This window comes from Hoplias malabaricus, chromosome 7 (genome assembly GCF_029633855.1).
Source record: "Hoplias malabaricus isolate fHopMal1 chromosome 7, fHopMal1.hap1, whole genome shotgun sequence".
Taxonomy (NCBI): Eukaryota; Metazoa; Chordata; class Actinopteri; order Characiformes; family Erythrinidae; genus Hoplias; species Hoplias malabaricus.
This window is the reverse complement of record NC_089806.1, coordinates 5,512,062-5,527,430: the sequence shown is the minus strand read 5'-3', so window position 1 is coordinate 5,527,430 and position 15,369 is coordinate 5,512,062. Positions and strand designations below refer to the sequence as shown.

The 15,369-nt window shown below is 48.6% G+C and overlaps 1 protein-coding gene across 1 annotated transcript in view; it reads left to right on the top strand.

Annotated features, from left to right (window-relative positions):
* The window catches only part of fam184ab (family with sequence similarity 184 member Ab), a 126,750-nt gene that overhangs the window by 10,625 nt on the left and 100,756 nt on the right, over positions 1-15,369 (top strand). Inside the window, exons 3-5 of the mRNA XM_066677780.1 lie at positions 4,084-4,219; positions 6,832-7,013; positions 12,716-12,901. Coding sequence (XP_066533877.1) covers positions 4,084-4,219; positions 6,832-7,013; positions 12,716-12,901 — 504 coding nt within the window. The remainder of the gene's footprint in view (positions 1-4,083; positions 4,220-6,831; positions 7,014-12,715; positions 12,902-15,369) is intronic.

The window sequence follows — 15,369 nt, the reverse complement described above, 5'->3', positions numbered from 1 at the left end:
GACTGTCTGTGAGGAGTGTGGTGTGTTCTCCCTGTGTCTGCGTGGGTTTCCTCCGGGTGACTGTCTGTGAGGAGTGTGGTGTGTTCTCTCTGTGTCTGCGTGGGTTTCCTCCGGGTGACTGTCTGTGAGGAGTGTGGTGTGTTCTCCCTGTGTCTGCGTGGGTTTCCTCCGGGTGACTGTCTGTGAGGAGTGTGGTGTGTTCTCTCTGTGTCTGCGTGGGTTTCCTCCGGGTGACTGTCTGTGAGGAGTGTGGTGTGTTCTCTCTGTGTCTGCGTGGGTTTCCTCCGGGTGACTGTCTGAGGAGTGTGGTGTGTTCTCTCTGTGTCTGCGTGGGTTTCCTCAGGGTGACTGTCTGTGAGGAGTGTGGTGTGTTCTCCCTGTGTCTGCGTGGGTTTCCTCCGGGTGACTGTCTGTGAGGAGTGTGGTGTGTTCTCTCTGTGTCTGCGTGGGTTTCCTCCGGGTGACTGTCTGTGAGGAGTGTGGTGTGTTCTCTCTGTGTCTGTGTGGGTTTCCTCCAGGTGACTGTCTGTGAGGAGTGTGGTGTGTTCTCTCTGTGTCTGCGTGGGTTTCCTCCTGGTGACTGTCTGTGAGGAGTGTGGTGTGTTCTCCCTGTGTCTGCGTGGGTTTCCTCCGGGTGACTGTCTGTGAGGAGTGTGGTGTGTTCTCTCTGTGTCTGTGTGGGTTTCCTCCAGGTGACTGTCTGTGAGGAGTGTGGTGTGTTCTCTCTGTGTCTGCGTGGGTTTCCTCCGGGTGACTGTCTGTGAGGAGTGTGGTGTGTTCTCTCTGTGTCTGCGTGCGTTTCCTCAGGGTGACTGTCTGTGAGGAGTGTGGTGTGTTCTCCCTGTGTCTGCGTGGGTTTCCTCCGGGTGACTGTCTGTGAGGAGTGTGGTGTGTTCTCTCTGTGTCTGCGTGGGTTTCCTCCGGGTGACTGTCTGTGAGGAGTGTGGTGTGTTCTCTCTGTGTCTGCGTGGGTTTCCTCCGGGTGACTGTCTGAGGAGTGTGGTGTGTTCTCTCTGTGTCTGCGTGGGTTTCCTCAGGGTGACTGTCTGTGAGGAGTGTGGTGTGTTCTCCCTGTGTCTGCGTGGGTTTCCTCCGGGTGACTGTCTGTGAGGAGTGTGGTGTGTTCTCTCTGTGTCTGCGTGGGTTTCCTCCGGGTGACTGTCTGTGAGGAGTGTGGTGTGTTCTCTCTGTGTCTGTGTGGGTTTCCTCCAGGTGACTGTCTGTGAGGAGTGTGGTGTGTTCTCTCTGTGTCTGCGTGGGTTTCCTCCTGGTGACTGTCTGTGAGGAGTGTGGTGTGTTCTCCCTGTGTCTGCGTGGGTTTCCTCCGGGTGACTGTCTGTGAGGAGTGTGGTGTGTTCTCTCTGTGTCTGTGTGGGTTTCCTCCAGGTGACTGTCTGTGAGGAGTGTGGTGTGTTCTCTCTGTGTCTGCGTGGGTTTCCTCCGGGTGACTGTCTGTGAGGAGTGTGGTGTGTTCTCTCTGTGTCTGCGTGCGTTTCCTCAGGGTGACTGTCTGTGAGGAGTGTGGTGTGTTCTCCCTGTGTCTGCGTGGGTTTCCTCCGGGTGACTGTCTGTGAGGAGTGTGGTGTGTTCTCTCTGTGTCTGCGTGGGTTTCCTCCGGGTGACTGTCTGTGAGGAGTGTGGTGTGTTCTCCCTGTGTCTGCGTGGGTTTCCTCCGGGTGACTGTCTGTGAGGAGTGTGGTGTGTTCTCCCTGTGTCTGCGTGGGTTTCCACCGGGTGACTGTCTGTGAGGAGTGTGGTGTGTTCTCCCTGTGTCTGCGTGGGTTTCCTCCGGGTGACTGTCTGTGAGGAGTGTCGTTTCCTGACGTTATGACTGTATTTTACAGACACCTTTATATAATAGGTTCCTGGTTGTTCACAACTCGGTTTAGTGTTTCTACCTGTAGATGGATATTCAAATGTTTTATAAATGCAGCAGCTCCTTGTGGGTTTTTAATCTGTACCTCGTCAAATCAATGTTCTGCTATGAGGCATTTACCCCAGACGCCCCCTGGTTCCAGCTTCATCCCTAATCATTAATCTGTAGTGATGGCCCTGCCCCAGCTCTCACTATGGTTCTCTGCAGATTTGTTCACAATGTTTATTCATGACTTGCTTTCCTTTCCTGGAAAAGAGTGTGTGTCATGGGTGGGTGCATTACACTGCCCATAAGATGGTTCCTCTCATTTCCCCCTGCTGTACTCCTCACTGCAAACACAGCGAGGACAGAGCTTCTGCAGCAGGTGGAACGTCACCTAACGCTGTTAAACCAGTTAAACCAGGTGTTCCTTCTGACATTTGCCTGAAATAGTAACAAAACGTAGCAGAAACCCACACGTTGACGTTTATTATACGTTTCCCCGGAGAGAGGACAGGGAGCTGAAAACCAGAGTGTTCCTCCTAAAGCCAGATGTCTGTCCACACTAACATGCCCTGAGCGTGTGACGTTTTCATAATCTGTCTCCTTTAAGAGCGTCAAGATCCATGGGGTTCTCCTAGGAGCGCCACAGCCGGTAAAGACCAGCTGCATCTCCACGTCCTACAGAGACAGAGGAAAGCTCATCTACCCCCCTCCGTCCTCACCGTGTTCATCAGAGGGGCTGTAGAGAGCGTCTCAAACAGCTGCAGCCCAGCTGCAGAAATGAAAATGTATTTTCATCTTACTATAAAAGAAAATAGCAGCTCCCAAGTGTCATAATTATAACTTTCTCACAAGTCCCCTTCAAGATCGTCACACGCTTTTCAGGAGATGAAACACATTCTTAAATTTCAGTGGAAAATCCACTTTCAAGCTTCATTTATGATTAAACATTCACCCAGTCTTTGTAGTTGTACAATCACAGGCTGTAGTCCATCTGTTGCTCTGCAGACTTATGTGGCCCCCTCCCCCCTCTGTTCCTCAGCGCTCAGGACCCCCACAGAGCAGGTGTGATGTGGTGGTGGATCATTCTCAGCGCTGCAGTGACACTGACGTGGTGGTGGTGTGTTAGTGTGTGTTGTGCTGGTGTAGAGTGGATCAGACACAGCAGTGCTGCTGGAGTTTATCCCAGAACGATAGATTCTCCTAATTCTCAGCCCTGTGTCTGAATACACTGACCACCACAGTGTTTCTGCCAAACCTACTGGACCAGTGGGGTTCACGAGCCTTGTGAAGGTGCATTAGGTACGATATGGATTTAACAAGGTCCATGGTGTTAATTAGAGTTGATTACATTCAGTGAGTGCATTAAAAGGTAAGGTGTAGTGTAATTATTGCAGGAGGGAAACAGAACACTGTGGGTATAGGGAGTGCTCCTGGAGTTTTTAAACCCCTCAGTGTCTGGACCGAGAACAGTCCACCGACCAAAAACATCCAGCCGACAGCGTCCTGTGTCACTGATGAAGGACTAGAGGACGGGCGACACACACTGTGCAGCGACAGATGAGCTACTGTCTCTGACTCTACATCTACAAGGTGGACCAACGAGGGAGGAGTGTCTCACAGAGTGGACAGAGAGTGGACACAGGGTTTAAAAACTCCAGCAGCACTGCTGTGTCTGATCCACTCTACACCAGCACAACACACACTAACACACCACCACCACGTCAGTGTCACTGCAGCGCTGAGAATGATCCACCACCACGTCACACCTGCTCTGTGGGGGTCCTGAGCGCTGAGGAACAGGGGGAAATGGGGCTAACAAAGTATGCAGAGCAACAGGGTGCTCCTGTATGGTCAGTGGAGCTGAGAGAATGGGCAGTGGGTGTAGAAACAATAGCAGATCTGTGCATGTTTGCTGTGTTTCTCTGGAGAGAGTTGTATTCTCTTGTGCAACGCTGGTGAAAACATGTAATTCACACCTTTTATGTGTGACTTTCTCTTTTTCGCCTGAAAGGAATTGGAGAGCTAGATGGCACCGTGTGTGTGTATGTGTGTGTGTGTGTGTGTGTGTGTGTGTGTGTGTGAGAGAGAGCGAGAGAGAGAGAGAGAGAGAGAGAGAGAGAGAATGAAATGTGCGAATGAGACAGCAACTGTGTCACTCACTGATGAACTGCTCATTTGATTAATGGGTTTGATTTCTTGTGTGTGTGTGTGTGTGTGTGTAGGAGCTGCACAAACAGCTGGATGAGGTGACTCAGGACGCGGAGATCATCGCCATCCGGCAGAAAGAAGCCGAGTGCGAACTGGAGGCCACCAGAGACCGAGTTCAGCAGCAGGCCACGGAGATCCTCCTCAAAGCCAGTGAGATAACTGTTTCCTCTAGGATCAGGAGTAAGATCAGTTAGATCCCTGTCTCCGAGTCTGTGACTTTCAGACTAATATATGTAAATGGGCTCTTTTCAGATTGGCTGCTTTTCAGGTGAATTGCTCGGTGTAACTTGACTGACAGTGGGAAGGGGATGAACTTGTGTAAAACAGAAAGACTGGAAGGAACAGCTTTATTTACAAGTGCAGTGAAATTTCATATGCAGCTGCCACAGGAAAACAGAATAATATATACGTATATACAGTATATACACTGGGTGGTAATGTATATATGACTGTGTGGTCTTGTTTCACAGTTTGAGAGTTGGTGGGCTCCCCTTTGACAGGGGACAGTTGAACACGCTGGAGAAACACCACAGAAAAGTTCAGTTTTGTGACAAAGATTTGTTTCAGAAGAATGATTCCTTCATAAATCTGTGGTAGATTAGTGCTCTGAACATTGACCATACAGAATAAATAATGAAGCAACAGGATCAGTACACACAGTGAATGAGGTTCCCACAAGAGTGTAACACAAGAGCGGTGTGGAGCCAGTCTATTAAACCTTTAATAGGTCACTCCTCGAGCTACCCAGGGGTAATTCAAACTCATAGCCCCCACTGGTTTGGGTGACATTGGTCACCTCTAATGTCTTTGTTAACAGAGATTATGATTTTCAGGGAAGCTGATGTCATTTTGCCCCCCTTGCGTTCCACTGTGTTTTCCCGCCTTGCGCCCAGTGATTCCGGGTAGGCTCCAGACCCACCGTGACCTTCAACTGAATAAGGGTTATAGACAAATGATGTCGTTTTCCACAGTGATGAGACACGGCTGTGGTTCCAGAGACTCTAAGGCTCTTCTGCGAGTGCAGGTTCTCCACGTTTCACTGAGCTAATGGTCAGTACAAAGGCCGTTTTCAGTGAAAGCCACCTGAGACCTGGCTGACAACGCGGACCGCACAAGGGTCACACCGAGGGCAACTCCCACGGCTGGTTTCTGTGTGAGCGAGGAGGTTGAAGCACTGATCAAATTATTGTGCACCTAGAGATGTCCACCCACTCGCTTGGGCTAAGCATAAACAGAAGCCTCTCCTGGTCCATTAGCTCACAGTCCAGCGGTCACAGCCACAGCCGTAGGCGATGGAGGCCTGGGAGCCACACTTTCAGTGGTCAGCAAAGTTCAGAGGTTTAACACAGCAGCTTATAAAGTGATTCTCGCCTCCTGCATGATTCGTTAACGAAATATTAGTCTCAGAATCTCAAAGATCTGATCGGGAACGGTTCTGATACTAGCCCTGAGGCTGTCTGGTATGTGGATGGCAAGGTTTGGGATGACGTATGACCTGCTGGTTTCCTGGCAACAGCGGCCGAATGTGCCCGCTCTGAGAGCTCATCATCACCTGCTTTCTGGAGCATTCCCCTGGGGAGCCCGGCCTCAGCTAGGCCTGCAGCACCTGTTCTTCTCCTGGCCTCAAAGCCAACCTCACTGCTTACCTGCCCCACCCACACCAGCCCAGTAGAAATAGCACTTTCTGGGTCAGTAATGCATTCATTAAACTGGTAAAAATGTCCTGGACATAGATTACATCGCCACATTGAACTTTCTTTAGGAACTTATTGCACAACAAATATCGCTCTTAGAAGTTTGTTTGTACTGCTCTGAGAACGCCAGCAGCTTCCTTATTTGATTGGCTGCTGTTCTTTTTCTCTTTTTTCTCTCTGATTTGTGGTGGTCTAAAGGGTTGTACAAGGTTGTTAGGAGTCCATGTGCCCATTAATGTGTGTATCCTGAGCCTACCAACCCACAAATTGTGAAACAATGCCACACATTCTTTGTGATTTGCATAAGTCAAAAAACAGGATAAAACTAGGGATGCACCGATCCGACTTTTTCAGTTTGATACCGATACGTATACATTGTGTATCGGTCGATACCCCGTACTGATCTGATAACATCGTTGAATTAAAAAACCATATACTTCACCTTGTGGGAGAGACTTAAGGCATGTGGATTGACTTAGCAGGCCAGCCGTTAGCATCAGAGATAGCAAACAGCTAATCCCCGACCAGCAACGGAGAAACCCGTCCACTCAGGTCCCCACAAAGACAAACAGTCATAAATTAAACACAACAACAACACGGGCAGACGCGGCAGTCACCAGACAGACGCCAGCGTGCTCTGATCCAGCACTGACGCCAGCGGATCGGCCCATTTATCCGATACCGATCCAGCTCCTTTTGTTAATATCGGGACCGATATCCGATCCTAACATCGGATCGATGCATCCATAGATAAAACGAGTCGTTCTGATTCAGCTCCTCCTCTGACGTCAAGTGCAGAAACTTTAGAATGGCCCCGCCCCCTCGTCTGAGTCTGTCCAATCACAGAGCTGGACTTATGAGAGCGCAAAGAAGAGGTTAAACTCAGCAAAATTGATTTGGACTCTATCTCTAGGACAAACTGACACAATTATAAACATGTCTTCTTTATTCAGGAGGGATACATTGTATAGAAGTAAAACCCACTAGGTCCACTGCAGATGAGCTGCTGGTACAAACTGAAATCCCTCAGTGAGTGCTGACTGCGATGGTGTTTCATGTGTGGTTCAGGTCAGATCGGAAGCCTGCAGGCCACGCAGATGACCCACGAGGCAGCCATCCGGGATCTGGAGTCAGAGAAGTCGCGTCTGAAGGACAAGGTGCTGCGTCTGGAGGAGGAGAGGGGAGCTCTGCAGAATAAGAGCCAGGCTCTGGATGAACGACAGAGACAGCAGATCCTCTCACTGGAGAAGGTACTGACCGAACCGAACACCTGGCGAACTGAGGTGAACCTATGGAAAGGGGTTGAAAATGAGAAATGGTGGTATTTGATGCTGCACACGGAGGGAACGTGTACTGTGGACAGAGATGTACCCACAGGGGAAAGCTTGTTGAGTGTGAAAGTTTATAACACTGAGGGATGTTCAGCTGGACTTATATGAACAAGGGACAGGGTTGTGTTTGACTAGTTAAAGCAATGACTCGAGAAACAATGACTTGAAGTCGGCACAGGAGGATTCAGGAGGAGGGGTGATATCTGTAATCTTTCATTATAGAACTGTGTAAAATAAAGGAACATAATAAAAGTCCTGGAGAGGAAACGGGGCGAATGAAATCAACTTTAAACTGAGATAGAGTTAGAGATAGAGACAGAGAGATGGAGACAGAGAGAAAGAGATACAAAGACAGAGACGGAGACTGAGAGAAAGAGATACAAAGACAGAGACGGAGACTGAGAGATAGAGACAGAGATGGAGACAGAGAGATAGAGACATAGAGAAAAAGAGACAGAGATGGAGACAGAGAGTAAGCTATACAAAGACAGAGACGGAGACCGAGACAAAGAGAGACAGAGACAGAGAGAAAGAGAGACAGAGGGAAAAAGACAGAGACTGAGAGATAGAGACCGAGACAAAGAGAGACGGAGACAGAGACAGAGAGAAAGAGAGACAGAGGGAAAAAGACAGAGACTGAGAGATAGAGACCGAGACAAAAAGAGACGGAGACAGAGAGAAAGAGAGACGGAGAGAAAAAGACAGACAGAGACTGAGAGATAGAGACCGAGACAAAGAGAGACGGAGACCGAGACAAAGAGAGACGGAGACAGAGACATAGAGACAGAGAGAAAGAGAGACGGAGACAGAGATGGAGACAGAGAGAAAGAGAGATGGAGAAAGAGATAAAGAGATGGAGACCGAGAGATAGAGACAGAAAGAGAGACAGAGACAGAGAGAAAGACAGATAGAGACAGAAAGAGAGACAGAGACAGAGAGAAAGAGAGATGGAGACAGAACAATTATCATAGAATAAGGTACAGTTATGATCCCTAGTTAAAGGTACTGCATATGTGCCCTTAAAGGTACCACCACAGGGACAGATTTTCTGACCGTACCTTCCTCTCCACCTTAAACGGAGTATAGATAAATCTGTGGTCATGGTACAATTATACATTCCACCTTAAATAGAGCCGGTTGTTTGTCACCTGCAGACATTTGAATTCTTTCCATTCAGAAGTGATTATAATGTGACCCGGGAACAGTGATCCATTTCACCTTTTCATTCCGCCGCACTGTTTAAGGTGGAGTCGAGGATTCACACACGGAGCAGGTGCTGTTTGAATTAAGAAAAACTAATGAGGGATTTAACACAGTGCTACACCATATCCTTCTTAGTGATGGATTCTAACAGTCAAAAATGCCCTTGTCATTTCCTGGTAAAGGTAGCGGTCCCCTGTGGCTTCATCAAGCTTTTATCCAGGCCTTGATCTCCAGTGTCGTGTCTTCTACATATTAAAACTTATCTAAACCTCCACCTCAGGAGCCTTCTCCAGTCCTAAAGCCACACCTCCGTGATTGATTCAGCAGATTTCACTGTCCTCAGGACTTCTGAGAGACCTAGGGCTTCAAGTGATGAGTGGACAGGACTATTTCCAGGTGTTTACATGTTGTATCAGTACACAGGTCGTTTAAATACCTGCGTGTAATCAGTGTTTATATAAGAGGTGTGTGTGTGTTTGTGTGTGTGTTGTTTTCAGCCCCTTGCTTTTCCCGGCCAGGCTTTTTAGCTGCTGTACAGTGTTTGGGCCGTATTCATTATTGATACGTTCAGAGGCGCCGTCCTTGAGCAGCTCTGAGTACAGTCCACTTTCCTCATTAGAAACCTGACGGAAAAGGCTGTGTTTTTGTTCCTGACGCCGCGGTGCTCCTGCAGGAGCGGATGTTTTATTCAGAGTGTGGAGATTTGAATTTGAGGTACAGCCTGAGGAAAAGGGCACTGTCCGTGTACACACAAATCTGAACAGCAAAATGCTATTGCATGCAAATACCTTGCCTTATGTTCCTCTGTTTCTCTGCTGGAGTGAGTTTAGAACAAAGCACTCACACACTCACAAACTCACACCTGTGCACCGTTTCACACTCACCCAGTCACTCACACACTTACACCTGCGCACAATTTCACACACTCACTCAGTCACTCACACACTCACACCTCTGCACCATTTCACACTCACCCAGTCACTCACACACTCACACCTGCGCACAATTTCACACACTCACTCAGTCACTCACACTTTCACACCTGTGCACGATTTCACACACTCACTCAGTCACTCACACACTCACACCTCTGCACCATTTCACACTCACCCAGTCACTCACACACTCACACCTGCGCACAATTTCACACACTCACCCAGTCACTCACACACTCACACCTCTGCACCGTTTCACACTCACCCAGTCACTCACACATTCACACCTGTGCACGATTTCACACACTCACCCAGTCACTCACACACTCATACCTGTGCACCGTTTCACACTCACCCAGTCACTCACACATTTACACCTGTGCATGATTTCACACACTCACCCAGTCACTCACACACTCACCAAGTCACTCACACCTCTGCACCGTTTCACACTCACCCAGTCACTCACACACTCACACCTCTGCACCGTTTCACATTCACCCAGTCACTCACACACTCACACCTGTGCACCGTTTCACACTCACCAAGTTACTCACACACTCTCACCTCTGCACCATTTCACACTCACCCAGTCACTCACACACTCACCCAGTCACTCACACCTGTGCACAATTTCACACAATCACTCACACACTCACCCAGTCACTCACACACTCACACCTCTGCACCGTTTCACACTCACCCAGTCACTCACACATTCACACCTGTGCACGATTTCACACACTCACCCAGTCACTCACACACTCACACCTGTGCATGATTTCACACACTCACCCAGTCACTCACACACTCACCAAGTCACTCACACCTCTGCACCGTTTCACACTCACCCAGTCACTCACACACTCACACCTCTGCACCGTTTCACACTCACCCAGTCACTCACACATTCACACCTGTGCACCGTTTCACACTCACCCAGTCACTCACACATTCACACCTGTGCACCGTTTCACACTCACCCAGTCACTCACACATTCACACCTGTGCATGATTTCACACACTCACCCAGTCACTCACACACTCACCAAGTCACTCACACCTCTGCACCGTTTCACACTCACCCAGTCACTCACACACTCACACCTCTGCACAGTTTCACACTCACCCAGTCACTCACACACTCACACCTCTGCACCGTTTCACATTCACCCAGTCACTCACACACTCACACCTCTGCACCGTTTCACACTCACCCAGTCACTCACACACTCATACCTGTGCACCGTTTCACACTCACCAAGTTACTCACACACTCTCACCTCTGCACCATTTCACACTCACCCAGTCACTCACACCTGTGCACAATTTCACACAATCACTCAGTCACTCACACACTCACCCAGTCACTCACACCTGTGCACAATTTCACACACTCACCCAGTCACTCACACCTGTGCACAATTTCACACATTTCCTCAATCACTCACACAGTCACCCAGTCACTCACACACTCACACCCGGGCACTGTTTCACACATACACCCAGTCACTCACACACTCACACCTGTGGACAGTGTCACACACTCACCCAGTCACTCACACACTCACCCAGTCACTCACACACTCACACCTGTGGACAGTGTCACACACTCACCCAGTCACTCACACACTCACACCTGTGGACAGTTTCACACACTCACCCAGTCACTCACACACTCACACCTGTGGACAGTGTCACACACTCACCCAGTCACTCACACACTCACACCTGTGGACAGTGTCACACACTCACCCAGGACCCTGAGTCCCTGCAGCTGTGTGACAGTGACATCACGTGCAGTGCCATAGTGCTACCACTGATACAGGTCGCCCCAGCTCATTTTATATATTTGTTATTAATGCATTTATGACCTGATAATATAACAAGGGCAGATGTACTGTACGGTGGATCCTCAGGACCCTGCAGCAGTGTAGGAGGAGTAACAGAGCGGGGTCTATGTAACTGAGTGTGAAGAAGCCCACATGTCAGAACTCCCATCACTCTTATATAAGCCTTTCCCACAGGTTGCTGGAAAAGACACATGGAGAAATGACAGAGAGTGAAGTGCACAGCCCACGGCACTCCGTCAGATTTGAGCGCCTCACGTTGCTCATAGCTGCCATGAACATGCAAAGATATTCCATGCGGCCCCCCGCCCCCTCCCCAACACACACACACACATAGACACACACAGAGACACACACTCACACACACATTTTGGATGCAGTCTGAGGGAATAGCACTGACAGCGACGAGAGACGCCTCAGATCTCCCTCCACACGGCCCACATTGTTAGTGCAGTGCGACCAGCCAAAACCAAAATAAAAACCAAGCAAAGATCCTATTAATGCAGCGGCAGGAGCATCCAGCAGAGCCCCTCCCTCTCCGCCTGCGTTCATCAGCTCGTTGTCATAGTAACGCCTAACTCAAGGCTGTGTTCTTAACACATACTTCTCCTGTAAGAACACAGAGAGACAGGGAGACGGAGAAAGCGAGAAAGAGACAGACAGAAAGAAAGATGGAGAGACAGACAGAGACAGCGAGATGGAGACAGAGAGAAAGAGACAGAGTGAATGAGAGACAGAGAGAATGAGAGACGGAGAATGAGAGACAGGGAGAAAGAGAGACGGAGACAGGGAGAAAGAGAGACAGAGAGAAAGAGAGACGGAGAGGGATGTTAACTGGAGAATGATGCTAAGGCTCCCAGTGTGAGTCTGTCTGAGCTCCCCACTGACAGAGTTAAAGCATTATTATAGTTCACAGTGGCGCTGCAGGTGGGCTCCCTGTCACACAGCCACAGGGTCTCAGGGTCCTGGGTTCCATCTTCACATCCAGTCACTGTCTGTGAAGAGTGTGGTGTGTTCTCCCTGTGTCTGTGTGGGTTTCCGCCCACAGTCCAAACACACATGATGGTAGGTGGATTGGCTGTTACACTGTGTGTGAGTGACTGGGTGAGTGTGTGACACTGTCCACAGGTGTGAGTGTGTGAGTGACTGGGTGAGTGTGTGACACTGTCCACAGGTGTGAGTGACTGAGTGAGTGTGTGACAGGTGTGAGTATTTTACCTATAGTGTGCACGCTTCCGACACGTAATTTGTCCAAATTCCTAGACATATTAAATACGCTGACTGTTGAGATACCTTCAACTGGCTGAATTTTTAAGGCAGCACTAAACCCTTCCTCTACTGAGACAGCAATCCCATGATGCAACTCCTGTCAATTTTGCTCTTCGTCCCGAGCAACCAGAATTCAAATCACTATAAAAACGTGAATCCTAGAATCCATGGCGCTGAAACACTGAGGCAATGCTAGCTGCTGAGGGAAGTAAACACCGACGGCGTGCAGTGGGCTGTCGTCTTTAACAGCTGCCTACGGAGTCGGTGCCTACTTAGACAGCTCACTAGGTTTTGGGACAGACCTATAATTTTACTCATTCATCCTATTGTTTTCTGTGGTGTTTTTCTCCTCTCCCTTTTGCAGACTCTTCGCGAGGAGAAGCAGCTGTATGAGAAGGAGCTGATGAACCTGCGCAACAAATACGACGAGGACACGGCTCACTTCAAAGAGGCGCAGAGCCGGGCGCTGGAGGAGCTGTCCAAGAAGCACCGGGCGGCTCTAGAGAACACCCAGAGCAGCGCAGAGAAAGAGAAGGACCGCCTGCTGGCTGTGAGTGTGCTCCGAACTCACATTCACACACACTCTCACACTCACACACACACACACACTCTCTCACACACTCACACTCTCTCTCACACACTCACACACACACACACTCTCTCTCACACACACACATTCACACACACACACACACTCTCTCTCTCTCTCACACACATACACTCACACCCTCTCTCTCTCTCTCACACACACACACACACACACACACACACTCTCTCTCACACACACATTCACACACACACTCTCTCTCTCTCTCACACACACACACACACACAGTGGTGGTGGATCATTCTCAGCGCTGCGGTGACACTGACATGGTGGTGGTGGTGTTAGTGTGTGTTGTGTTGGTACATTCACTTTGAGTAAAAGCTTGGGTTGTCTGGGTAATGATGGCGTTGACGTGAAGGACAGTGAAGGACAGTGCCTCAGTTCCCGTCTTTGGGCCGTGCTGCAGTAGCCGGTGTAGGACGAGGAACAGTGAAACCCTCTGATGAACCTCTCTCTCTTTCTCTCAAAAGTTTCCCCCTAACATTCCTGATGAGACTAAAGAAGTGCCGGGTCTATCCTCGGAGAGTGGCCTTTCACAAACACACACAATAAATATCACTTTGAAATTAATTACACACTCAGAGTTGAGATATTTTCATAGCAACATTGTGAAAGAACTCGCAGCAGTTGCTAAGAAACCGTGGAGGGAAGGACAGCGCTTGGCAGGTTAACGGAGCCCTCACCGCTGCGGAGAAGAGACTGGAGCCCAGTGTATCCAGTGTATTTCAGCGCTGAGGAAGGCTGCTGTGATTAAAGTGTATACTTATTTAAACGATTGTTATTTTAATACAGTTATGTTATTGTCAGGGCTTACACCCAGCAGCTTCATCATTAAACCACTGAACGGTGAAGTGAACAACCCCCGTGTTCTGGTTACAGTGCCGCCTGCTGAGGGGTGAGATACACCAGACAGACTGTGAGGATCTGACTGTGATGACCATCACAGGTCGTGTGGCGTACTCCAGGCACGCAGTGGTCAGAACTGACCAAGAGTGGTACAGAAAGGAGCAGCCGCTGATCCAGGGACAGTCACGGACCTGCAGACAGTCAGGTCACCGGGCGAACGGCATTGTGTCGTATAACAGTGAAGTTAGAGAGTCTTCTATTGTCATTGTACCTGAGCATTAGAGAGTGTAAGGGACTGCCTTCACAGAGCAAGTCATATATTTACACACCTGTGTTTTAAAGTTGATATTTACAACATAAATCACACTGTTACGTTTATTGCACACACTTCAAAAGTAAATGGCTCTCTATATTAGTACCCTTCTCTAAAACGGTACCATACAGAACCATCTATAGCATATTCTCCATCAATCTGAAGAACCCCTTTATGATGCTATAGGTTCTTCAAGTGTACAGGGTTCTATATGGAACCATTTTCTTTAAAGAAGAACCATTACATTTTTAGAGACACATTGTATAGAAGTCAATGTTCTACAAAGCACCACTGCCGTTGCTAAGGAACCCTGGAAGAACCTCTTTTTTTAGGAGAATGTAAGTTTCATTTAGATTTCTGGCGTGTTTCTGTACCCTGAATTCACACTTGCTTCCAGTTACAGTTGGTGAATATGCCCCTTAGATTTTATAGTCGGAGCATGTAAACGCACACACAACTGAAATTTAAAAACCAAACATCCTCCTGTTCTTTGGTCATTGTGTAGTGTTAAAGATGACAATTATATTAAAAAACAACAACAAAAACACCCTTAAAAATGTAGTATGAATACACTATTTTCACAATCTCTAACACTGACATCTCCATCTGTGACTCGTCTGAACCAAACCTCACACGGACTTTTGGACACAGTATTATCCCCAAGAACTGAACAGATCCATCACAGTCTTCTGCAGCTTTTTCCTGATGGAGCTCATGATGAACGCAGCGCACAATAAACTCTTCACTCACTGTTTTATATACAGGAGTACATTTTCAAAACAGTTAACTGAACATGACAAAAGAGCAGGAGAATGTTTGAGTTTTGAGTTACAGTTATACCCTATATTTATTTGTACACGTAATATTTAATTGGTCATTATGACATTATTGTGAGAATAATAGAAGATATTTGTACTTGCTTTTCTTATCTACGTATTGCCACTGTCTCCCTGTGTCTGCGTGGGTTTCCTCCGGGTGACTGTCTGTGAGGAGTGTGGTGTGTTCTCCCTGTGTCTGCGTGGGTTTCCTCCGGGTGACTGTCTGTGAGGAGTGTGGTGTGTTCTCCCTGTGTCTGTGTGGGTTTCCTCCGGGTGACTGTCTGTGAGGAGTGTGGTGTGTTCTCTCTGTGTCTGCGTGGGTTTCCTCCGGGTGACTGTCTGTGAGGAGTGTGGTGTGTTCTCTCTGTGTCTGCGTGGGTTTCCTCCGGGTGACTGTCTGTGAGGAGTGTGGTGTGTTCTCTCTGTGTCTGGGT